Below are 26,724 nucleotides of genomic sequence, written 5' to 3'. Positions count from 1 at the left end.
AACCCCAACATCTTTTTATTTACTTATCATTATGATTTGTTTTCTTTTCTCTGGAGTCTGGACCTTGACTATACCTCGGCCAAGAAATTTGGACCTTATCAAAAAATAATTGACTCCCCCTGCCCTACAGCCTGACACAGGCCCACAGGGCTAAGGTCTGATGGGGGCAGGGGTGTTGAGGGACTTGGCTGGTATCCCACCGGGATACTCAGGTGAGCCTCAGCCTCACCTGAGTTAATGTATAACCTATATGGGAGCATCTGCCTGCCTTGGCCTCCCTTCTTCTCACCGCTACCTCCCCCTTCCTCCTGCTCCCACCTCTCCTCTACCTCCCTTCCCTTCTCCTTCCTCCTCCCCAGGGCGGTCTTAGGGGTGGGCCACCAAGGCGACTGCCCAGGGGCACCATAGTCAAGGGGGTGCCGTGTGGCAGTGCAGAGGTGCGCATTACCCATGTGGAGTCAGAAACTGCTCCCGGCTGGCAGGGGAGTGCTGCATTGGGGGCGGGGAGCACCCAGATTTCTCCCTGCTTCCTCCCAGCGGAGGAAGGGGGGGGCAATGGTGATGCAACACAGATACTGCTTGTCCCCCTATGGGGCAGTAAGGGTGGAAGTGAGGAGCAACATCAAGTGCTCCGTGCATCCAGGTCACTTTCCCCATCTGGGCTGTGCCCTGAGTCCAGCATCAGGAGTTGCTGCTCTCTGCCTTAACCTCATGCCGCCCAGGTGGGGAAAGTGACCTGGATGCAGGGAGCCCTGATGTCGCTCCCCGACCCCCTAGCATCCCAGAGAAGCAGCGTTCCCTGGGGGAGTGAGCAGCAATGCCAGCTCTCCCAGCATCCAGACCAGTTTCCCCGCCTGGGCACAGGAGGGAAGTGCAGAGGTTGGGGTGCAGGAGGGTGGGGAGCCCACAGGGACAATGGGGGGGCGGGCTCCGTGCCCGCAGTGGTCAAGGCCACCAAAATACAAGTTCACCCAGGGCACCATTTTCCCTGTGCCTCCCCCTTTCCCCCATAACACCCATTGGCTGGCTGTCTCCCCTCCTCTATCCCCCACCCCCCATAACACCCACTGACTGGCTGGCTGTCTCCCCTCCTCTAGCCCCCACCCCCATAACACCCACTGGCTGGCTGGCTGTCTCCCCTCCTCTATCCCCCCACTCCCCATAACACCCACTGGCTGGCTGGCTGTCTCCCCTCCTCTATCCCCCCACTCCCCATAACACCCACTGGCTGGCTGTCTCCCCTCCTCTAGCCCCACGTTCGGACAGGACACACCTCGCCGCCCCGCCCGGGGCCCACCCGCGTGGGCCGCCCCCATTGGCTGCCCGTGGGCGAGGCCATTGGCGGGCGCGGCGGCGGAGGCGGGCCCTTGGGCCCAGGGCGAGCCGAGGGCCGGCAGGGGGAGCCCGGCCGGCTGCGAGCAGAGGCGCCGCGGCACCGGGAGCAGGAGCAGGCCGGGTGCGGAGACAGCGCTACCCAAGCCCGTGACAGCCCGAGGTAAGCGGGGCGCCGCCTCTCCCCGCTCCGGCCAGCCCAGGAGCAGCGCTGCCCGGGCTCGGGGCGGGGGCCGGGAGGGGCTGTCAGTGACAGCGGCCCCGTCTGCCCGGGGGGCGCCGGGACTCCGCTGGCCGGGCCGATCCGTGCCTGGTGACCGGCCCGGGGCTGGGGTGCCGCGGGGGGAGGTAGCCCCGTGGGGGCCGGGCTCGGAGAGGGACGAGGTGGGTGAGGTCCCGGGGCTGGACCGAGGAGGAGAGGAAGGGGTCAGTCTTCTCTCTAGAAACGGGGCCTGATCGCTGAGGGGGGGACAGGCAGCCGCCCCCCGCAACCTGAAACATAGAGACCTTTTACCTTTGATCTGTTTGCACGGTCCCCTTTGTCCCCTGAGTACACGGTGTTGTTATCTGACCTCTGTACTTTACACCCCAGCAAGCGCTGCAGTTGTAAAACAACCCCCCCCCCCCCCACACACACACACACACCCAGGCTGAAAATCATGATCCGCTTTTCCTTAAAGCGGGTGTTTTACCTCCAGAATGGCATACCTCCAATAGCGCCAGCTGGGTTTTACAAACGGCCTGGATCTAAATGTGTTTTGCAGCTTTAGATCCTTTTCAGAGGTCTGCCATTCTCTCCTGGGTGGGCGAGGGTGCAGGGGCGTGTCAAGGCTGCTCAGAAACAGTCTGAGTGCATGATTTCATTCTCCCCGTGGGAAGTTTACAGTGTTTTTGGTTTTTCAAAAGATGCACCTTTAAAAATACTTCATTTTGAGTTGCTGTCAAGAGTATGATGTGTAAATCTTTGGAAAACACGAAGTGACAGTTCATAAATTGCAAATTAATATCAAATTACTGCTGCTTCATGACAACCAAAGCTTCACAATGAGACTCTATTGTTTAGCTTAGATCACTTTTACATTAGTACAGACCTAGTCTAAGTGGAAATACTTTTGTTTCTTTGTATAACCTAAACTGTGAATTTCAGCCAGTATAGTTATACCAGAATAACCTCTCCTGTGGACATTTCTTGTATGAGTGGCTTTTTTGCAAGGGAGGTTAGTTATTTCACTCTAGAAGGGGTTTAAGCTAAACGAACAAAAAGCCAGTCTTCTTCCAGAATAAGCTTGTCTGTGCAGAGGGTTATAATGGCATAGTTATATTGGTATAACAGGTCAAACTTTCCCAGGCACACAAGGCCCAAAATCAAATTCTGATCTCAGACCTTGCCAGCACTGTGATTCCAGCCACTGGCATAGCTGCACGGTTGCACATCTCTAACGTGAATGTGATTTGAACTGTGTAACTTGCAATAATGTAAATAGTGACTACACTATGCAATGAGCCTCTCTTAATGAAAGAGTGTTGGGAAAGTCCAATTCAGGTCTCTTTGGCTAGGTGCATGGGCTGAGAATATGAAAGGGGAGAGGATGTTGTTTTAAAGTCCGTGCTCTGTGGCAAGAATCTGGGGAACCTGAAAGGGATAGATCACTGAAGTTACTGACTATCAGAGGTGAGCACCTTAATAGGATAGCCAAATACCACGTGTAGAGGCTCAAATCAGTGTTTAGGCATCTGTGTGTCTAAATGTTTTATTATCTCTGTTTTATAGGTGGGGAAACTAAGGCTCATAGGCCATAGCCATACTAGGGAAAATGTTGTTAGTTAACATATTTAAATGCATCTTTTAATTTTTTTTCTGCTGATGACAAAGGCCAGAGTGGCTAGCAGCCAAACATTCCAAAATGGTCACTTTTGGTTGCCTTATTCTGGACTCTCAAACTTTTAAAACACCCCAAACTCAGTGGCCTCTTTCTTGAAAGTGTTGGCCTAAATGAATTGCTAAAGTCACCCAGAGCCAGAAACAGAACACAGAATCTTTTAACCAGTAATCCTGTGCCTTACCCACAAGGCCCTTCTTCCTCCTCATCACTGAAAAAACATGTTTGAAAATTAGGCTTGGAGTATTTATATGTGTGGGCTGAGCCTACTATGAGTTCACCCAAAGTTTTGTGAATGGCCATTTATATAGTGGCTTGTAATAAGCACTAGGCAACTATATCTAATATTGGCAAGGACACTATCTTTGGATATAATAAAAAAAATGTTTTACCTTTTAAAATGTTTCAGATTGGTTGTTATTCAAATTGATGTGTCCAGATGGGATTATTAGTAGCATAAGGCTGCAAATTTATTGCCACTTCAGAAGGTGGGTTTTTAGAGGAAGTAAAAAAAAATGAAGCATCGTCTAGAGCATGGTTGGAGCACAAGACTGAATCAGGAGTTCTCTGTTCTGTTCCTAGCTCTGCCCTGGACTCTGTATGACCTTGGGCAAGTCACTCACCCTCTCTGCCTCACTTTCCCCATCTGTAAAACAGGCATGCTACCCCTTTTCTACCTCAAAGCTTCTTGTGAAGCTTAAGCAATGTTTGTAAATGGCACCGAGATCCTCAAATGAAAGCTCCTGTATAAATTATGAAATATTTATATTAATTATTCCATTACTTTCACTTAAAGTCTAAAAATGGACTGGATACATGAATGCTGAATAAGAATTACCAATGCAAAGAATTTTTACTGTCAGTAAGGATCAGTATTTACACACTAAGTCCCCAAATCTGCAAACACTTATGCCTGTGCATAACTTTACTCATGTGAGTCCTCCCATTGAATCCAGTGAAACTACTCATGTACACAAAGTTGTGCCTGGGTATAAGTGTTTACAGGATCAGGGCCTTAAACAGGAGTTTCCTGCATCTAAGTTGAGAACTTAAAATAACTAATAAGAACTGCATATGAGAACTAGGTTGCTGGTTTGCGTTTGAGAAAAAATTGCCAAGTCATAGCTCTTGTGTAAGCAGAAGTAGTAACCAAGCGATTGTAGCCATTTGAAAGTAATGCATAAAGTGTTTGAATAGTACTTTTTGTTGACAAAGATCAAAATGCAAATAGGAGCCATGTAGAGTCTTGGTGGAAAATATTTTTAATGACCCTTGACTCCAATACTTTAGGAGTACTCTGTTTTCAGAAAACTGATGTGTTCCAGTATTTACTTTAACCCCAAAAGTAAGATATTCAAATAAAGAGTTGTATTTGTATATCCTTAGCGTTTCTATACCAATGTGACATTTTACTCCGGGTGGGGAAGAGCAGCGATGAACTGATCTCTACTAAAATGAATATGTATCACCAACCTTAAGCATTCAAAAACCGTGAGTCTGGTCCCTCAAAAAGCATGAGATTGGCTTAGAAATCATGAGGGTTTTTTAACTAATAAATTTGGGACTCTCTTTATTTCCCTTCTGGATTTTGAGCCTTTGGGAGGCGCTTAGGGCACATTTTCAACCTTCTCTCCACAACCATGAGGGATAGAAACATACGTGAACGTTGAGATTCTCACCTAATCAGAAGCATCCAGGAGCTGGGGCTTTAAGAAAAGCACCAAATTTCACAATAAAATGAGAGTTGGCAACACTGCTAAAGGATTAGGGTTTGTAGGATTGGGACTTTTTTTTTTCTGTTCATGTTACAAAAATGTGCATTGCTTAATATAGAGAGAGTTTAGTTTGTTTTTACATCTTATTTAGTTCAAGATGTCCAAAAAAATCCATGGAGGGTCTGTTGTGGAGATGCAAGGAGATGAAATGACTCGGGTCATTTGGGAACTGATTAAAGAAAAGCTGATATTTCCATATGTGGATCTGGACCTGCACAGGTAACCATATGCTGATTTGCTGTTGGGCATTGGTTTATATTTTTGTCTATGTGGGGGTTTATACCTTGTCAGAGAACTGGCCTCCCACAGACGTCTCCCCTCCAGCACTCAGTGCTACTCTGCTTGGTTTGCAAAATGATTTGTTCTGAAGACCACCAGGAAGGGCTCAGTCATCTACTTAAAGCCACTACTTTATGATGAAAAACCTGTTTGCCAAAATGTCTTCGCTATGACCTCATTCCTGCAAACACTTTCCCTGGCAGTCTCTGTGGACTCACAGGGGTAAGTGGTGTACGCCCAGCAATAAGTGGATTAAACTGCTGTGCCTCTTAGAAGGGACAGCACAGGAGTCAGAGCCCAGGTGTTCAGTTACCACCTTTGGACCTTCTTAATTCTGGGCTGCTCTAGGTCTGGTGATAGAGCAGCATGCACAGCTGGCTGCAGGTATGCTTTATGCAGCCTAAACCAGCTGGAATTCAGCCATTTCTCCTTAACCCCCTGCCTCCAGCACATCCCTACAGCTTTACTGAATGATGGTATTGGGCTCCCATTGGCCTTATGCCAACATGGGGGAATTCCCCACAGGGCCTTTTTAGCCATTTAGGCTGCTGAAGTGGTACAAAGGGGCTGTTGCCGGGGATGGAACAGGACTAAGCCCTGTTTGGATTAGTCTGTGACTGTTCACGCTTCTCACAGTTTCATAAACTGCATCCATCCACCTTTGCTCACCTCCAGAACAATAAATTAGGAGCAAGTTTTTAAGAAAACAGGGAGGGGGAAAAATCACACCTTTTGGAATGTGATGACACGGCCTACAAGACTTATTTTAGCAAAATAAAGAGCTATTCCTTCCCTTCCTATCCTCAAAGTAGTAGGTCAGAATTACAGCCATGTTCATGGTTTTTTATTTTCCCAGCTGTATGGAGAAATCTTCAGTGGTGTCAATCATTAGTCAAACCCACTGAGTCCGACCTTTTCCCTACTTCCAAAGCAGTTTGCTTTTGTTCTGGAGACTCCACCTCCTACTCACCCAAGATTTACTGCTTGCTAGTGCCAAGAGGAACTTACAGGAACCTAGCAGCTCATTGCACACACAGTGTCTGGAGGAGAGTCCATTCTTAAAAAGTGGGGAAGGAGACCGACTGTCTTCCCAAGCACAGTGGATACATTCACGCCCTGTTTTACACGTAACTGATTATACTTCAAGGACAAATATGCAGAGCACAGTTGTTCATAAAAACAGTAATAAGTATAGTAAACGTTTTCCCCTCCACTGTTCTAAAGAAATATGTTCAGATGTAATTTTAAAGCATAGCAGTGTGCTGACTCCATCATCGCTGGTATTATTGTTTGTGGGGTCCTGTTGGTGTGCTGAGTGTTATGTATTACACAAAGAAAGCCACAGTCCCAGCCCCAAGCAGCTTGCAGTAGAAGGGTCTAATTCACTCAGGGTTTATGCTGATTTGCACGCAGGCAGAGAGCCCCATAGTGGAAAGTCTAGCGGGGAAGGCTGTAATAATGCAAAACAGCCACAACTTCACTTGAGCTGCCAGGGTGATAGGTTGATTAGATACTCACAAAGCAGGTGGGTACTATCTGAGAATGGGACATGGCCAAGGCAGCTGGGGATGCACGCATCTGTTTACCCTTGTGGCAGATGCTCTTGGCAGGGCTCCTACACAGCCTCGATCATAAACTAAAGTCATCCCTGCACCCTCACCTGCAGAAACCTTGAGGGAAGATATTGGTGTTAAGACCTTCCCTTGTTTTGACTCCTGCTGGAGTGCAGGTTGGCTGGATGTAGATACCAGTAATGACAGAATTCTAGGACTGTGTGCGTGTTGTCCATTTATATCATGTAGGACCATAAGCATCTTAGATTGATCCATCAGGTGACTTTGATTATTGATTATTTTGGGGGGTTATTTGTAGCTATGACTTGGGCATGGAAAATCGTGATGCGACCGATGACAGGGTGACAGTAGAAGCAGCAGAAGCGATAAGGAAGTACAATGTCGGCATCAAGTGTGCTACTATCACTCCGGATGAGAAGAGAGTGGAGGAGTTCAAGCTGAAGCAAATGTGGAAGTCTCCGAATGGGACAATTCGAAACATTCTGGGTGGCACAGTCTTCAGGGAGGCTATTATCTGCAAAAACATCCCCCGGCTGGTATCTGGATGGGTGAAACCCATCATCATTGGCCGTCACGCTTATGGGGACCAAGTGAGTTACTACTTTAGGGTCATTCTCTGTTTCTTTTTATCTGTACTTTATTTAGGTGAACAGTCTTATCCCAGGGAACAGGACTGGTACAAAACAGCATGTACCCAACGTGCATGTGATATCTCTTAAAGGCCATATTTTAGCTGCTTTTGCATAGATCCACGAGGGGGTGGAGATGCACTCCCATGCTTATTAGCATTCTGTGTTTGTACAGCACCTACCATGGTGCTGGTCGATGACTGGAGCTACCGCAGTTCTACTACTAATAGACAGAGGCCTATGCTGGAGGTAGTGCGCACTGTTCCTTATTAAAGAGTGTAGAAATTTCCAACTGCCCCAAAGGCAAGCTCACTGCCTTAGCAGTCTAGAGACAGAATGCCTCCAGCAACTGCTCCCAAGGCCTTCCTCTCACCCCATTGCAGCGGTGAATGAATAAGACAGACTCTACCCCTAAATTTTTTCCTTCCTCTTGTCCCAGTGTTGTCGAATTGTCTGAAGTACTTCCAGGTAGCCGAACATCCAAATTACTTCTCGATTCTCCCTGTTTCCACCATGGGCAGCTTTTGTAGAGCGAGGTACTCATTTCACTCAAAAAACAACCCGAAACCAACAGAACCCACTTGCTTGGTTACCTTATAGCTTGTGCCTGGGGAGACTGGACAATGGTGCCTTGGAAGCCTCAGGCCACATCATAACGAGGAACATTCCTGTTCTTTAATGATCGCTAATACTGAGAGAGCTGGTGTAATATGAAGCTGAGAGTGTCCTCTAGTGATCTGAAACCAGTCAGTCTATTTAACTGGAAGACCCACTCTTTGGCAGCAGAACACCCCTCCACCCCCCCCCCCCCCCCCCCCCGGAAAGCCCACTTTAACGAGACTTTTAGAAGGAGGAAGAAAAACATTTTGTTGGGGAAGAGGAGTCTCATTGCCTGCCCTACTCCTGTTCACTATGCACAATTGTGCCAAAACATTTATGCAAGTGAGCTAATGAGGAGCTGGTGGGTGTTTTTGGTTTTTGGCAACATACTGGGTTCTTGCCATGTCATTTACTTGTCCTGTGTTAATGAACACTGACATTGTTTATTTGGACTTATACATAAATCATGTCACTTGAGCATCTGATTTAAATACAAGTTTGAAAGCTTAGTGAAAAAGCATTTGTCCTTCTTCAAGTGATTGTCCGCACAGATTCCGCTCACGGTGCAGACATGGTTGAGGGAGGGATGAGTTTTGTTTTGAAGCTGTTCAAGTGAAACGAAATGGTGTGGAAGGCAGTGTGGTCCCGTGGGAAGGTCCTGGACTGGAAGTCAGACCTGGGCTCTGTTCCCAGCCCTGCCATTCACCTGCTGTGTGATGTTGAGCAAGTCATAGCAGCTTCGTGCCTCGGTTTCCCCATTTGTAAAATGGGAATAACGATACAGACCTTCTTTGTAAAGTGCTTTGAAATCTATGGATGAGCAGTGTTATAGAAGAGCTAGGTAAGTCATATGCTCACCTAAAATAGTAGGCGACAGCTGAGTATCTAATTCCTAAGAGCAAAAAGAAATTGCCGAGCCCATACCTCACAAAAAAGAATAATTAGTCTTGCGTCTTTAAGAAATAAATCAAGAGCACTGAATAATTAAGTAGGCAGTGGAAATTACAGTAGGCTAGACAGTGTGTTGATAAAGCAAAAGAAGTGGAAACTTGCCAGAGCAAGTGAAAGGAATAATAGATGGGAAGAGATAAAGGAAAAACAGCAAGCTGTAGAGCTTGGGAAGAACATTACTGATGTCAGCAAGGAAATGGTGAGAAGGCTCGAAGGCTGTAATGGAGAGTAGCCTAAAAAGAACCTAATGACCTTTACCCAGGACAATTTGGAAGATGATGATACACGTTTATTGTAACTTAAGTTTTACAGTTATGTGGTTTTTTTAGAGTGTGTGTTACCCTGCTTGGGCAGTTTTCACCCATTCACAAATGCCTGAGAATGATTGTTACTGTAGCAGGTCTCAGAAGTGAAAGGTTAGACACTAGTAGCATAATTCACAGCCATTGTCAAGATAGTGTAGTTTGGTGCATAGTTGTGTTAACCCAATTATGAAACGGAATAAATAGAATTTACCAGAATATCCCTTTCCCCTTCCCCACTGAATATTAAACAATACTATTTTTAGAGATCTGCAATAGTAAAATGTCATCTACATCTGGAAAATGTAAATTTCTGCATTTTTCACCTTTTAGTGCATCTGTTTCCACATTTTTCCTATGAATGTGAATTGCTATTTGACCAAACATGACACTATTTCTCTTGCAGTTTACCTGTGTATTGGATGAAACTACTAAATTTCTCTCTTTTGTACAGTACAGAGCAACAGATTTTGTTGTTCCTGGGCCTGGAAAAGTAGAAATGACTTATACACCGAAAGATGGCGGTAAACCAGTGACCTATCTAGTCCATAACTTTGAAGGTATGTATGGTGTCACCAAAGCTGTGATTGTAACTGGTATTTGGCATGATTCAAGTTGCTGGGTGTATCAGATTCACTGCATGGTACAGCATCTATACTTTTAGAGACCTATTTCATTTGTGTGGGAGGGGAGGAGAACTTTCCAGCGCTGAAAGTTAATTCAATTGTGTTGGAAATCATAAAGCAAAGAAACAAAATACAAAACACACACACACACCAGACTTACCACTTCTCATGCATCTTCTGTGACACTTGCGCCGTTGGTAGCTATGTCAGGCACTGCTCTTCGCTGATAAGAGAGAGAAATTCTCACATTGCAAACTCCCCACCATGCTTTGGACTAATTGGCAGATCCTGTCAAAAAGCCAAAAACTGCTTGGAGAATGAACTACTTCTATTACTATAGAGGAAATCCCCTCCCCCCAGATCAGGGCTCAGCCATGCTGGCAGGGTAGTGTGTGGGTTCCCGGCCCTGCTGCTACACTCTAGATAAACAAAGCACTTGGTTCACCAAGGCAGTGAATCAAATGCCTTTCACCAGCACTACGCCATGCAGTTGTGTTGAACCTGAAATTTACGGTTATGTACAAATGTGCAAATTATCTTCTTTAAATTATTTTCAGGAAAATGTTACACTTGAGGCTGTATAAAACTTGGTAGCTATGAGACCCCTAACCCTAAAAGTTCTTTGGAGGACCTTGTAGTCAATCCCATTTTGCTCTGTACATCACTAAGCATGGCAGGCTGGGTGACAATTTGCATGCTAAGACTAATGGAGACTGGTGATTTGTATTCTTGGATCCTATTCCAACATACTTGGGTTCGGCTTTTATGAAACTTGGTTTAATACTTTTAAAACAACACCCAATGTCATCTTAAAACAACTTTGCTTTTGTGACAAACAACCAAACCTGCTTCAGTTATGAAAAGGTCTGGCTATTTCCCCAACCACCACCAGGTACCTCTGTAATAAGACTCAACTATTTCTATCGTTACCAGGAATACACATAGGCAGTGGTTAAGTTAAGCACTCCTTCCAAAATTATCTTTTGGGTTTCCAAATGAGGGGTGTTGTCATAAGAAAACTTACTGAAAAATACTTTGGCCAGTGAGATTTCAAATTAGGCCAGATCCTGCAGACCCAGGTAAACCTCCCATTTAGGCCAGTGGTAACTTTGCTTTGAAAATGATAGTAAAGGTCTAAGGCATTTGGATAAGAATGAGCCCATCTCAGGTTTCTCACTAAATGGCCCCAACCAATTCTTATTGAAGTCAACGAGAAGACTCTCATAGAGATCAGCCAATGGGAACTGTCTTATTGAAGTAAGTGGGATTTTGTCATTGATTTAAGTAGAAACACAATCGGGCCCAGGAACCTTAATCTTTTCATTTTAGTAATTGTCAACAGTAGGAAGACCATTCCAGCGTGTCTAGTTTTGATCAAACTCATGGCAGATACAACAGCCTCTAGGAAATTTCACAACTCAAAGAAGGGGGAAGTGGGTGTGCGTACTGCTGTGAAGCCTACCCTTCTGTTATTCAGACCAGAAGAGATGACAGGAGAGTTTGGGGGAATTGTATTTCCTTGGCTGACTGGCTCTGTACTTATTTTTAAATCCATAGCTCCTGTTGTTCTCAATAAAATCACCAGAGTTCTCTGTGATATAGTTATTTCTGCTTCAAAGGGTGATTCCACTTCTATATGCCACGCACAGTTTTAATGTATGTACTTCAGACTAAATAGGAAGTTAGGGAATGTTAATGTATCTCTTAGAATGCTAGCTTGTCCCACCCTGCTGGTCCACAAGCAGGTCTCTCCTTCCTCCTCCCAGGGTCTGTACTGAGGAAGGGATTACAAACTGTGGAATGGAGGACATGCACAATTTTCCTGCCTTCCCCTCAGACATACACAGGCCGTGCACAACCTAGTCAGAATACTGTCCAAGGCTATGTTGTCTCTTCTCTATAGCCCTTATGGAGGTTCTAGGAACAGGAGAGCATTCTTTGCAGCCTGGTGACAATGAACCTGTTCTCTCAGGGAGCCAGGAGAGGCTGCAGTGAGGTCCGAGCCAGTGAAGAGATTCAGGGCCTCCACAGATGACTGTGGATTCCCGGGACCCACGTAGTATGGAGCTGGTCCCACAGCCTTTGTCCATGCTGCCAATGGTTAAACCACCACCTCAAAGAAGTAGGATCTCGTACAGCAATTTCCTCCCGAGAACCCTTTTCCATTTGTTTGTTTGTTTTTTTCCCCCCTCTCTGAGTGGTGGTGATCTGGACCGTAGTTAGGTGTCACTGAAGGAAACTATATCTGGCCTACAGCCATGTAAAAAGTTACTTAAGCTTAAAGATCCACCAGGAACCATGCCTAGATCCATGCCTCACAGCACTCAGAGAATTAGACAAATGATGCACATGTGGAGGGAGGGATAGCTCAGTGGTTTGAGCATTGGCCTGCTAAACCCAGGGTTGTGAGTTAAATCCTTGAGGGGGCCAATTAGGATTCTGGGGCAAAATCAGTACTTGGTCCTGCTAGTGAAGGCAGGGGGTTGGAACTCAATGACCTTTCATGGTCCCTTCCAGTTCTCTGAGATAGGTATATCTCTCCATGTGGGAGGAAGAGTCCTATTGTTTATAACTGAATTCCATCCTGTTACACTTCACAGTCTCTAGAACCGCATCAGGAAAGACAGACTGCCGAGGATTCCAGCCTGCTGGCTGTTAGAAATGGGGTGGATTTTTAGCCAGTGTTGTAGCTAATTCTTATTTACTGTTCTCTTTTCTCCCTTTGCTGATAGGCTGTGGTGGTGTAGCTATGGGAATGTATAACCTTGACCACTCCATCAGGGATTTTGCACACAGTTCTTTCCAGATGGCATTATCTAAAGGCTGGCCCCTGTACATGAGCACCAAGAACACCATTCTGAAGAGATATGATGGACGCTTTAAAGACATCTTTCAGGAGATCTATGAAAAGTAACTAGTACAGATTGTTACTTCCAGTTTTTCTCTTCCAGAGCATTTTTGCTGTAGTAGAAAGATGGTTCTCTTATTCTTTGTGAACCCCCACCGTCAATTCAGAGCCCAAACCTCTGAAGTGCTCAGCACCCCCCGCTCTCATTGAAGCCAGGTTGGGGCACTCAAGCATGTGCTTAAGGGCCCTCCTGAATCAAGGCTTCGTTGTCCATCTCCACTGGCATCTACTGATGATAAAAAGAAAGCTCTGGAGATTTGGATGGAGTCGTGGAAAATCCCTGGCTACTTGCTTTAGAACTTGAACCTCACTATTTTTTAGTAGAGCACTGCAAGTCTTCTGTCTTTAAAATGTACATATGTATACTCTTAAAATGGCTTACATTATAAAGAGGGAATCTGTCTAGATTTCAGTAAATTGTTGTTTGGCCTTTTTTGAAGAAAGTATCTTGTCCTACAGCTCTCATATTTAACCAGGGAGGTCCTTGAGTATTAGACTCCAATTGACCCCAGAAATATGATCACACAAAATTCACTGTAAATTCACAGAAGCATGGAGCCATAGTCTTGTCCCGTTCACCAGTTTAATCCCTTTAAATACAGCTGAGGTGCTGTTGATTTGTCTCAGTGTAAGAGAGAACACCATTGGTCCCACTGATTCTCAAAGCTGAATGCATGAGACAGATTCTTTTAACAGTGTTTGCTCTAATCTATGTTTGCTCTTTGTCCCATATATGAGGAGCTCAGCCATTGGTTGTCTTCCCTCCTCCCCCCACCTTTGACTGGTCACATGCCATCTTTATATGCATGCTTCATAAAAACCTATAAAACCAGGAGCAAAATGTATTATGTACATCCTGTCCTTTCAGGTGCTATTCAAGACCCATAAACATCTTCATCTGAGCCCACAGGCCCTTTCCTCTCCCACTTCCTCATGCAAGTTAAGGATTTCAGCCTTTCCCCTGCATGTTGCACTGACCAGAATTGTAATTGCCAGAAGCTACCTGGTGGTTTTCTTGTCTTTCAGAGAATACAGGCCCAAGTTTGAAGCCAAGAAGATCTGGTATGAGCATAGACTCATCGATGACATGGTGGCTCAAGCCCTGAAATCTGAAGGTGGCTTTATCTGGGCCTGTAAGAACTATGATGGTGATGTGCAGTCTGACTCTGTGGCACAAGGTATGTCCTGTTCCTATTCCAGCAGGTTGCTGGGCTAAGCCTGGGTAACAGTAAGGCCACCAGCCTCACACAGAGCATCTCATGCTATGTACCCGTGCATATGCTTATCCTAGAGCCACTGCTTTATCTCCGAACTGTTTGCAGTTCACAGACTCAAGAAAACTAAGTATGAGATGCAAACTTAGCTTTAAAAAGTGACTCTCAATTGGCAGAGTGCATCCATCTTCTGTTTAGACTTCTTTGTCTGATGGCTATTCCAGTGCTACAACTACTAATGGCTCTAAACCCAAAGTGCTTGCACCAGTAGCTGGGATTTGGTCACCAAAATGCCTGCATGACTTAACCTAGGGCACAGTGGCGAAAGCGGAGCATAGAAAGGTCACCTCAGCAAATTGGCTCAATGCCCCATGAGCAAAAAAAGAAATTGTAATGACATAAAAATGTAACCCAAATGCCAAGAGCTAGATAGATATTGATATGAATAAAACTCCTAGCTCTTGGTGAGAATCCTACTCAAAGATGTGGCCTTTTGGCATGTGTGTGGCACTCGCAGGAAGAACATGAGTTGAGTAGTGTTCTTTCTTTAGCACCAACAGCAAATTTTGCCTCACACAAAACTTAGAGGGATTCTTGTTCCTTGCCCCAAGAAGCTTCCAGTGACCCAGATCTCAGAGACCTGGAAGGTGAGAAGGTGACATGAGCTCCCAGATTTACATCCCCACAAGCTCCTCCCGCCAGAGGGGATGGCACCAGGAAAACAGGTTTTGTGGTTTTGTTTGTTTGTTTTCCATTCTCTCAGGCTCTCCCCTGTGGCTCTTTCTGTGGGATGGAGCACTCAAACCCAGTGTAAGAGCCTGATCCCATAAGTTGTAAGGTTCATGGAACACCTGTTCAAGTATGGGAGTTTCAAGCACTGGGACCTTGCAGGTTGGGACCCTAAGTGCTGAAGAACGTAGGGGAAGGAAGAATGGCCATGTGGTCAGGGCTGGATTAACCCATCACTGGATCCTAAGTAAACATACATTTCTCCTGGCCCAGTGCAGAGGGAAGGCTCTGGTAGGGTGACCAGGTGTCCCAATTTTATAGGGACAGTCCCAATATTTGGGGTTTTGTCTTATATAGGAGCCTATTACCCCCCTGCCCCGTCCCGATTTTTCACATTTGCTATCTGGTGACCCTTGGCTCTGGAGGGGCAGGGGGGTTGGAGAGAGCCCGCCCACATTCACCCCACAGTGGCGGTTCCTGTCCCGTGGGGCTGGGCCCTGCTCCAGGCATTGTGACCTGGTGCATGAGGTTACAGCACCACTCAGGTTCGGCCCGGTTGCCCCTCTGTCATGACAGGGGCGGAGAGAGGCGGCTGGGCCAGACATGACTGGTGCTGCAACCCAGGCACCAGGTCTCAACGTGCAATGTCCGGAGTGGGGAGCCAGGTCTAGACCTGTGGGACAGGAACCACTGCTGCAGGGTGAGTGCGGCGTGGGCTCGCATTCACCTCCGCCCCTGGGGTCTCCCCTCCATATCACGCCAGGATTAGGGTTGTGGTGCCTGGGTGAAGGGTGGTTGGTGCCCCCTTGGTGGCACAAGGCATTGGACAAGGAGGACACTGGCCTACGATTTTAACTCCCTGCCCCCACAAATTTGGGTCCTAGGCATGTGCCTGGTTTGCCTGTGCATTAATCCAGCCATGCATGTGGCTAAGGCAGAGGACAGGAAGTCAAGATACTATAGTTCTATCAATGCCACTGGGTTCATGTGACATTAGGCAAGCCCTTCAGTCTTTCTGAGCCTACTTCTCTCTAAATTGGGGAGGAGAACAATACTCGCCTACCACACTGAGGTTGCAAGGCAGAACTTGTTCATGCTTCTGAAGTGGTTTGAGATCCTCCCAAGGAGATGACATGTAAAATCAAAGTCTTACTATGTTAGACAGAGTGAGCCAGGTCCTTAGCTGGTGTACCCAAGTGTAGCGCATTGACATTCCTAGAGCATGTCACTTTACACCAGTGGAGGACCTGGCCCCGACTACCCCAGATGATCAGGTGTGGCGTAGAACAGAAATTTAAATCTCTGTACAGGAGCAAGTTTCTCCTCCCACTCCCAAAGCCCTTTATCTGATGGGACCTTTCCGTAGGAATGGAGATGAATGTGACAAGATAAATGTGGGGAATGAGTAGGGTCACCATATTTCCGAAAGGGAAAACAGGACACCACATGGGGCTGCCCCAAGCCACTTGCCTGAGCCCTGCCTCCAACCCCGCACATGGGGCTGGCCTGTGTCTGCCCCCCCTCTACGCCACACACGGGGCTGACCCAAGTTGCTGGCCTGAGCCCTGCCTCTCCCACATGCAGCCTGCTCCCCGTGTGGGACTGATGTAATTCCTCGCCTGAGCCCTGTTCCCTCCCCCCCCCACGCGGCTGAAGTCGCTACTCGCCCAAATCCTGCCTGCGCCCGCACAGCTGGCATCGCTGCTTGTGCAAACCCTGTTTCCCCTCCCCCCCCCCACAGGGGTGGCCTTGCCGCTCCCTTACCCCCGCATGTTCCTCTGCGCCCACTAGGGGTGCGTGCCCCACTTTTTTGGCAAAAATGGGCAATTGTCCCGTTTGCTCTTGCCAGCTGCTGATTAATTGGTAAGAGCAAATGGGACAAATACCCATTTTTGCCCAAAAAAAAAAAAAAAAAAAAAGTCATCACAGCTGGGACATGGCTTAAAAAGGGGACTGTCCCGGGCAAAACGGGACATATGGTCACCTTAGGAATGAGGATTGACAACAAAATACATGAACAGATAAGAAGCAGGGCAGTGGAACTGGGAAGGGGGGCAGGAGAAGTGCCCCCATAATGGAAATATTGTGGGGGCTCTGCCCCCATAGAAACTCCCTCCACCCCAGTGTGAGCAAGACAAGAGCAGGATCCACCGGAGCTGGAGCAGCCGCAGCAAAGCCTAGGATTGGGCCAGGGAGCGGGACTTGGAGGGACTGGAACAGGCCTGGGAGTAGGTAGGAACCTGCCTGGACCTGGCTCCCGACACCTCTCCCAGCCACGTCTCAGTGCTCCCCTCCTATCTCTGCACACACCCCATAAGGAAATCTTCCATTCCTCCCACTGCAGCTAGCTTTTCTGGGCCCATTGCTTTTTCTTCCCCTAGGAGAAATATGAATCTCTCTCTTGGGAGAATTGAATTTCTACTCTGGTTGGGACCAGCGAGTGTGAAATCAAATGCAAAATCCGATTCCTAAACAGCCTTGCTGCTCCCATCCCCTTCCCATGCTGCCTTGCAGTTTTGAGTGACTTTTATTTCAGAGCTTTGGGAGTCAATGGGAGAGGAAAGGTGCTTGCAGACTATGAGCAGAAAACAAGTGGCTGGCTATGGTGAATATGAATTTGCTTGAAATGGAGCAAAATGTCTGCAGTTTTCTAGTGGTCTTGGTGAATAACTTCTATTCTTCAGACACTTGGGAGCAGCTTCCTAAGTCAGAACTGAATGAGTGGGTGTTTTAGTATTTAATGTATGGCTGTTATTCAGGAATTTGTTTGGCTTCCCTTGTGGCTTGGCAGAGTGGGGTAGCTTTAGCGGAGTCGGGGTTTTCAGAGGAAGACTTGACCCATTTGCTTATGACCTGCAGGGTATGGTTCTCTGGGGATGATGACCAGCGTACTGATCTGCCCAGATGGCAAGACAGTGGAAGCAGAAGCTGCTCATGGCACAGTTACTCGTCACTATCGCATGCATCAGAAGGGTGAAGAAACTTCCACTAATCCCATTGGTAAGATGCCTCGTGCTTCTCTGACTGATTGCGACACGTCAGAAGGAGTTAAGACTGAGAACACCCGCATTGTTGTTCCTGCAAATTCCTGCATCACAGAATGCCACACATGCGAATTGCATGATAATTTGTGTATCTTCCTTGGTACTTCTGCTGTGTACAGTACAAGCAGCTTGGAACTGACTGGATGGGAGCAATGAATTGTGTACACGATCTAACCTATGAGATATTCTGACATCCCTGCGTTAATGCTGTAGTAATGGCTCCACCGGGTTGTTTTACTTTCAAATAAAATAGGGACACGCAGCTGATAAGCACAAGTGAGCAGAGTACAGGTTTGTCTATGTGAACGCTTCGTTCACCACAAGCCGGGGTGTAAATCTACCCTGCACATGTGGACCCTGGTGCTATGCACTGAAGAGTTCCCTCGTGTGCTTTATTCTACTCCTGTGTAGATTAAAGCACACTAGGGACTTTTAGTGTGGGGCAGCAGGTCCACATGGGCACTTAGCGCGTGGCAGGCTCGTGCAGGATAGATTCACTCCCCAGTGGGCCGCGCACTATGTGTGTGTATCAACAAGCCCTATAAAACATCATCTGCACTTACCCTCATTTTCCGTGCAACATGTTACTGGGAAGTAATCAGATTCCAGCGTGTATGGTATTTAATAACTTTGGATGTTTTCATTGCATGTAGCTCTTCGTATTGGCCTCTGTTCATCTCCATCATGTGCCACAGAGAGGAGCAAAAGAGAATCTGGAGCTTAAAAAAAGATAAGGAATAGCACATGGGTTGCTTTAAAAAACAAAAAAGAGACGGGGATGTGAAGTCACTCCCGTTTGCGCTCCAGATTTTCACTGAAAGTTCAGCTCTTCTTATTAACCTTCATCAGTTGTTCCATTTCTTACTTGGGGGATTCCTTACTTGTTTGTTTGTTTGTGACAGTGCAGCCTCATCTTACTGTTTCAGCACTACAATTACTCTCTCTTTCTCTTTAGCCTCCATTTTTGCCTGGACTAGAGGACTAGCTCACAGAGCTAAACTGGATAACAACGCCGACCTCAAGAACTTTGCCACCGCCTTGGAAGAGGTCTGTGTGGAGACTATAGAGGCTGGCTTCATGACAAAGGACTTAGCTGCTTGTATTAAAGGTTTACCTAAGTAAGTATGTGGTGTCTGCACTGCTCTTAAACTAGGCCATGGCATTGCTATAGTGACCAGTAGTGCATGGCAGGCTGGTGGGGGGTAGGTTTAAAACCACTGTTTATTATTATTTGTACTACTGGAACAGCTAGGAGCCCCCATCATGGACCAGGACCCCTTTATGCTAGGCGCTGCACAAGCACAGAATAATCAGAGTAGCTGGCTCTTACATAGATCTCAAAGCACGGCACAAAGGAGGTCAACATCGTTAGCCCTGTTTTACAGACGGAGAAACTGAAGGTCAGAGTGGTGAAGTGATTTGCCTACGGTGAAGAGACAGTCCCTGCCCCCAAGAGCTTACAATCTAAGTAGCTCAATCCATCCTGCCTGGCCAAATGGTGTAAGAGCCCAGGTTGACAAGAACAGACTGGGAGACAGTTACCGTGGGACGACTGTCTTACGGTGACACTCGCTTTTATTAAATACAAGTGTGAACTGCACTAGGATGAAGGTTTGGTTTATCCACCTCCTAAAGCCTACAGAAAATTAATCTACAGAATTCTGACCATTCTCTCCTTCACGTGCCCCTCCAGGGTGACTAGATCTTTTGTTAAGGGTGCCGGGATGGTCTTGCATACCATTTGAGCTGCAAACACAGTTACAAAGTGAGGCAAGTAAAGAAGGGCCAATCAGATCCCTCATCATGTCCTTCTACTGTCTTAACATTCTAGTACAGAACTAAGCCTTTCCGCTCAATGTGAGTTGGTCCTGTATTAACCTGTTAACAAGGGATTGAAGAGAACTGTGCATTGGTATAGTTCAAGACAGACTCTACAATCTCTTGGGCAGGCCACTGTATTTACACTTTCCCTATCAATTGTAATATCTGGCCCAAGCCTCCACATGCCTGATGCAAATCAGAGCCAGTCTTCCAACTTTTCCAAGGATGGGTGAGAATTGCCTGTAGGCTGGAGGGGCATGTCATTTTACTGGCAAAGCAACTAATACACACATTCTTGTCATAAATCAGTGAGTGGGGAGCGCCATATAGCCTAAGACCAGTAGCAACAACAAAACCGGTAAAAGGGAAAGCTGTGCTGCTGTTAATCGTAGGCAGAGGTTGTTTTAATAGTCTAAGCACTAGGTAGGGCGGATGTAAACAGGAGCTGCAGGTTCAAATCTGGAAAAGGGCAACTCAGTCCTTTCTAAGGTAGATACAATATGAAAGTCTTCTAGATGAGACCTTAAGTGATGTCTTGTCTGCTCCGGGGATCTAGAAGATCCCTGGCACGTTTCATAGGAGGAGGGGTTTGCCCAGCTCTTTTTTTGTCCAAACATTTCCCCCTTCCCTTACTGTTGGTCCCCAGCATAGTACGCTGTTATCGGCATGTCTGCTCCACTCCTGCACTGGCTTCGTTTCAGTGCGGTTGCCTGCATAGCTGACCCTTTTGGCTGAAAGGTGCTGATGTGGGTTTTACAGTCTCCCAATGAGACATGAAGCTGTTTGAGAGACTGTTGAAGCATGGTTACTTCGAGGTTTTGTTTTACATGAATCCTGAAGGAGCTGCTGCCACAGTCTGTCCAGGAGGGTGCTCCCCACCCACCCCTGGCCCTCTGGACCTTATTATCAGGCCCCTGCCCTGCAAATCCCTGGTCCCCTCCCCTCTGTAACCTGAGCCGGCTGTGCGACTTGCAATTGGTTAGTTTCCGAACCGCGCCTAGAGAACAGTTGTACACGCTCATGCTCCACACATTCCATTTCCTCACCCTTGTGTCCCGCCCTGACACCAAGTGGCAAGACCTTTTACCACATGTGGAGGGTGAGGAACCCCGGAGGGCTAGCCTGTATTCCACTTTGGTCCCACAGTAGACCAGGGATATCAGCTGGCAGCTCCTTCATGGAGCCATGAGCACTGCCGTGTACCTGGCGCAGTTCACCTCCCTCCCTGTCCCTTTTGCGGCATTGGGGAGAACCTGTTGCACATCTACATGCAGCGCGCCAGGTTGCAGCCCCTTTTCCTGCTCCTCCAGAACCTTCTCCTTGGGTTCTGGTTGCCCTTTCCCCTCATCTTCTGATTTATGCACGCCTTGTCCCCGCCCCACGAAGTCAAGAGACCTCCTCCTAGCACTGGCCAAGGTGACCATCTAGAAAACCAGGAGGAGGATGCTGGATGGGAAGGTGCTCTGCAATTGTGGGGCTGGTTTCCATTCCTCGCTTCGATCACGCATCCAGCAGAGTTCCTCTGGGCTGCGTCCACTGGCTCTCTAGACACCTTCAAGGAGCAGTGGGTGCTGTCTGGGGTTCTCTGCTCGGTGTCCCCTTCTGGATCCCAGATTTTGGCCCTATAACCTCACTCCTGTCCCTGGTTTTCATTTGTGGTCAAGCTCAACTTGCGTGAGCCCTGGGTTCAGTAGCTCCTCCCCTTAGGCTGAGGGAGGGGCCTATAGCCCCAGAACGCAATAGGTGTTGTTGCCTAGCATTCTGTCACACAAGGGTCCTTGCACAGAAGTAACCGTCACACTACAAACTGATCAGTGTTTTATGCTGTTCTTCAGTAGCATTATAACTCAAAGCCTGAAGAGCATTTTTCCCTTTACACTTGACAGCGTCAGTGCCTTAAGATGGTTGTTTGGTGTGTTTTTCCCTCTGCAGCGTGAAGCGGTCCGATTACTTGAACACCTTTGAGTTCATGGAGAAGCTTGCTGAAAACTTGAACATGAAACTAACCTCGCAGCCCAAATTGTAAGGGCAGACGTCAGGAAGCACTCTGCAGAGAAGCCCGCCTCTGTCTGATGACTGGCTTACACTGTGGTGTGTAACATTTCACAGTACTGGGAGAATTGACACGGTCACCTTTTTTTAAAATGAAACCTGTTTAAAAACCTGTTAACTCATTAACTACTGGGGTGTGGGGTCTATTTGGCAGCCATCTGAATGTGGTAGGACACCTAACAAGATTCAAAGCAGGCCAGGACTTTCCTCCTCCTTGATTTATCCCTCACTACTGCCTCTTCTCCTCCCCGCCCCCCTCCCCCTTTCTGCCTCACTTCAAAACCAGAGGATGATACATGAGCGGTTAAACCAGTGGTAACCTACTGTACAACAGACATGTAGAAACTGGAACAGTCCTCTCCTCTCCAGCATCATACACTGACTGTGCCAGCAGCACAGTAAACTCCAGCTTTTCAATAGTCTGTCTTATGAATGCATTAAACCAACTTCCTCGATAATGGTAACCAGAGCACAGTAGCCTGGCGATGAGGGGTTACTTGAATCAGAGCTATAGCAAAGAGAGAACACTTAATGAATGCTGGAAGCTTGTTTCAGTTCCCTAGGGTAAATGGCTACTAAACCCAGGATGTGGTGGGACTTGGGGGAGGGGAGACTCTATTTCATTATACACCCTTCTTACTGTATGGGAATTCTTACCTCCTACCAGGGCCCATGTATTTCAGAAAGGTGCAATTACTCAAGTTGCTTTCTTCAGGCAGCTGAATGCTTCTTATTCAGTCTCTTATATCGTTGTGACACTTCAATGTTCAGCATTATGGTCTATTGTGAAACACTATTCCAGCCATGGTTTGGGGTTTTTTTTCCCTTGAAGGATATATTAGTTCAGACTAAAATAAAACCAGAACTAACATCCTCTTGTCTCTTTTATTGTGTGTGTGTGTGAGGGGGGAAAAAACGGAACTATCCAAAATAAATCCCTTCAACTGCATCTCTCCACAGCCTATCAACCCAGTTAATGCTGAGACAGATTTCATTAAGCAAAAGTTAGTTGTAAAGATATCATACTTAAGAGGTAAAATTACTTAATTCTTATTTACAAACTCCTGTTTGCTAGTAAGTTATTTCATGTTTTTGCCTATGACAAGTTGTCAGCTGTAGTGTGGCAGTAGATGTAAAAATTGCATATTTCCTTATTGCAAGGAAAACTACAGCAGTGACGTCTATTAACTGTCACTTCTAGTAATGGGTGAATATCATGTAGCTCCAGCTAGTGCATACCAGAGTTTACAAGACTGGCTCTAGGCTTTGCATGGCTCTGCACAATGCAATATGGCTGAAGCCCTACCCAGCTCCTTCGCTGCCTATGACCTAGTTACCTACAAACATACAATTTCATCATGCCTACAGAGCCCCCAGCCTGACTGCTGCTTGCTACCACCCACCTCTTTAAGGCTCTGTGGCCTTGGCTGATAATCTGCCAGTTGCAGTGGGAAGCCGCAGAGAGGTTAGTGGAGCAAGGGAATATAGTTAAGAAATTGCCTGCCAGTGAGATCTATTAGTCTGTGGAATAATTTGCCATGGAATGTGCTGGAAACCCACCCATCCCACATTTAACCCCCTACTGGACACTACACTTGAAGAGATGCAATATGGAACAATCCTGCACTGGCTGGGGAATGGAGTAGATGACCTTGTATTCCCCTCCCCCTGCCTACCACCACCCAAAACCTCTGATTCTCTGGCCATGGCTGTGGAAGTTGGGAGGTAAGGTGAGAGGTTGGAGTAGAGACCCCAAAAGTACAGATTTCCATCTGGCCACATAGGCATAAAGCTCCCAGGTTTAGATGACTGACATCCTTTTTACAGTGGAGAAAAGCAGTAGGCATCTTACAGAACAAACAGGTGTTACTTTACCCTCTAATATTAGATGTGACATTATGAGAAGTAATAGCAAACAACAGGAAGCGGATGGGATGGGGAAGATGGAGAATTGTAGCAATGAGACCATGCAGTCATTCGTTTTAGGCATGTGCACATCTTGCTGGCTTAATTCTGTGGGATTATGAATTGCTTCAGTTGTGGGCATTGCAGAAGCCTCTTGAAAGGATGTGAGTGGTAGACCTATAGAAGGTGGGTACAGTAGGTTTGGAAAAGGAGATTCAAATCTGGTCTGCAACCCCCAAGTTTTCTCGAGAACACAAAATTTGCATTTTTGTAGGAGTAGGAGACCAAAACAACCACTAATGTCTGTCCTTGTAGGCTGAAATGATATCTGCGATACGCCCTGTTTCTCTGACGTCTTCAGCAGTTAGATGTAAACAATAGTAAAACAGACTTTGTACCCAAAGACGGTACACATAATGGCAACTATAAAACCAGCAGGGACCAGATTATGACTTTAGTTACATCAGTGTAAACCCTACTGACCAACCTAACAGGCTCAGAAGCCAGCCAAACAGATGCTCAAAGCCTGCAGCCAACCCTATGCTCAAAGAGCTGGTTAAGAAAGTGAAATAATTTAATACAGGCAGTGGGATGCTCAATCCTAAATTTGACCAGCTAGTAGCGTAGTCCAGGTTAATCTAGAGAGCAGCATTGACATTATGGAGTGCACTCATTTGAAACATGGCTCTCTAAGCTGCTAGTTAAGTATATCTAGGGCCTGTTCTAGGAGTGCACAGCCTATTCCCAAAGTGCGTTTGAGAGCTGGGTTCATTTCAACTTGTGCAACTGTTATTGCGGGGCTGCTCACTACATCCACACTAAACCATTGCAAGAGAAACACTGGAAAATGTTTAAATCAGAATCGTCATGCCACCTGGTTCATGACTGAGTGATACATTAGCAGCCCCCTGCCGCAAGTGGGAGAGTCACACAAAGATCAAGTTCAACAGCCTACCTAGATAAACACCAATACTAGGAACGCTCCTAGCAGCTCCACCGTGCAGTGACAAGCAACTCACAATAAGAGGAGGACAAGAAATCAAATACACTCTATAGAGTCCTGGTAGTGTTAATGTCTAGACACTACAATGCCGATGCCTAGGGCCCCAGCTCCTGGAGTCATGTGATGAGCACGGAATCTTAGCTTTCATTTAAAAAAATTATCCTCTTTGATTATGATAAAAACCTTGAAAACATGGCCCAAATGTGACTGATGCAGTAATATCTGCCTGAGTCTGCAGACAGCCTGAGCCAATAGCTGAAAGGGGTGAACTGCCCCAGGCATCACAACAGGGTGTTAATATCAAACCCTCTGCTGTAAGGACCCCTCACCACCACCACCCAAGCAAGGGGGCTCTGTGTAGCAAGCCCAGCCACTCCCCCAGCTATACCTCGGCAACAGTGGTAAGCACTGGGAGTCCCTGCAGCCACTCATGCAGGGGAGAAGCAGTGACCCCTGCAGCTCTCCACAGAATGCTGGAGATGGGAGAAAGTGGGCCCCCTACTACTGCCACATAAGGTGAGGGGTGAGCCCATAGCAGAGCAGGCCAAACACTCACAGCTCTCCTCTGTCCTCCATCAGATTTGGTGGTGCTCAGCTCTTCTGAAAACCCAGCCCAAGGTACTGAAACCCCTGCTGGGGCTCCTGCAGAAGACAGGAAGGTCAAACCCAGCAGCACCAGTTCCCCAAAGCCCAGCCGACTAGCCCAGGGGCCATTACCACTGAGGGCATGGCTTCGGTGCAGAGGTAGCCTGGGGCTAGCAGCCACATTGCAAAGCCCTACCTGAGTTACTGCACGCTCACTGGTGCTGCAATCCCCTCCATGTTGCTAGGACTTCTGGGGGACATCCCATGATTCTTAGCGCTGCAGGAAACTGAGCTGCTGTAGGATTCCTGCCCAGTGAATTATGGGAGAACTTGTCTGTCCTTCTGAGCACATGGGGAATTATGGGAAGGCACTGTAGGTTTAGCCATATTGGAGTGGTTGAACCTGGGGTCTCACTGCAATATGTGTGGGTTACGCACCCAACTGTAGGCAAAACTCTGGCTTTAGCCTGTCACCCAGGGCAGGTCAGCTAGCCCAGGTTGAAAGCACCACCACCACCCACCCTCCAGTCAGAGGTTTTTGTGTGTAGACAACACCTGAGACAGAGCTCAGGTTAACTCTGCAGTGAAGACAAGCCCTGAGAAACCAGGAAACTCAAGGGCCATCACACTTTATATTGTCTACTGGGCAAAGTGAAACTGTGTGGTGGGTCTGAATGAGATTCCCTCAAGGCTGTATTGTCCAAAATCTGTGACTGCTTTCCACAGCCAGTGATAGGCAATGGGCAGTAATCAGAGCAATACCTTTGGAAAAACACTTTAGTAGCACAGAATACTATGAGGAGGAAGAGAATGACACTAGAGATTAGTGCCTCTTACAGTGTGCCTTCCAAAGACAGAAGAAAAGTTGCTATTTTTAAAATATAAAGCCATACTATTTAAATTCATCCCCCACAAGGTCACATGCAGTGATTTTACCAGATTGACTAGTAACAGCCAGGGGGTTGATTTACTTCGGACAGAATTTTTGTTTTGTTCTTGTCCTGTATTTTGCCCAGATCTGCTCAAAGATTTTAGGGAGTCACATGACCTCAATCTGGGAGGTAGTTTTGCTGGAGAGCTGCAAACTGGCTTTTCTAGACGCTGACATCCTACTCAGCCCATAGCCCTCGAGCTGCACAGAGACTGTAGTGAGTGTTGCAATGACATTGAAGCACTATTAACAGAGTCCATTTGAACTTATTCTTCCTTATATTTAAGCTATTTCTTCCCTTCTGGAGTGTTGTTTGTGACTGTCCATTATAGAGCAGACAGTGGAGTGTAAATGTAAGACTAACAAGACTAACAAAGTTTGTTGGTTGCAGTTACACATATTGGACTGGGCCCATGTTTGCATTGGAATAACTCCACTGACTTCAGTGTGGTAAGGAACCATGTATGGAAGAGGCGAATTGGGCCCAGTTTAGTCTGCTGACTTGCTAAAAGCTGGTGGCCTTTGGTTTTTGGTGTGTTTTTTTTGTAAGCAGTTAACTCAGACCCACATCGTTTAACATTAGC

General features: G+C 46.9%; 1 protein-coding gene across 2 annotated transcripts; it reads left to right on the top strand.

Moving 5' to 3' along the window:
• The first annotated feature begins 1,348 nt into the window (after positions 1–1,348).
• Positions 1,349–22,589, top strand: IDH1 (isocitrate dehydrogenase (NADP(+)) 1). 2 transcript variants are annotated; one of them, XM_034785679.1, is made up of 9 exons: positions 1,349–1,495; positions 5,079–5,206; positions 7,139–7,430; positions 9,777–9,882; positions 12,681–12,858; positions 13,883–14,034; positions 17,659–17,799; positions 18,799–18,961; positions 21,597–21,690. In XM_034785679.1, exons 2-9 carry the CDS (start codon positions 5,085–5,087, stop codon positions 21,688–21,690), a joined length of 1,248 nt encoding a protein of 415 aa, XP_034641570.1. In that variant the 5' UTR covers positions 1,349–1,495; positions 5,079–5,084. The 2 variants fall into 2 exon arrangements, with proteins under 2 accessions (XP_034641570.1, XP_034641569.1); XM_034785678.1 differs by lacking the exon at positions 1,349–1,495 and having other exon boundaries at positions 5,085–5,206; positions 21,597–22,589.
• Positions 22,590–26,724: the final 4,135 nt, after the last annotated feature.

The sequence above is a fragment of the Trachemys scripta genome, chromosome 11 (assembly GCF_013100865.1).
Source record: "Trachemys scripta elegans isolate TJP31775 chromosome 11, CAS_Tse_1.0, whole genome shotgun sequence".
Lineage (NCBI taxonomy): Eukaryota > Metazoa > Chordata > Testudines > Emydidae > Trachemys > Trachemys scripta.
Note: the sequence above shows the minus strand (reverse complement) of the source record. Positions and strands in the feature narration are given on the sequence as shown.

Coding starts and splice junctions, on each gene's coding strand:
- IDH1 (XM_034785678.1), top strand. CDS start 5,085: ATGTCCAAAAAAATCCATGGAGGGTCTGTTGTGGAGATGCAAGGAGAT. Junction 9,883..12,680: donor TCTAGTCCATAACTTTGAAG/GTATGTATGGTG, acceptor CTTTGCTGATAG/GCTGTGGTGGTGTAGCTATG. Junction 12,859..13,882: donor TTTCAGGAGATCTATGAAAA/GTAACTAGTACA, acceptor CTTGTCTTTCAG/AGAATACAGGCCCAAGTTTG.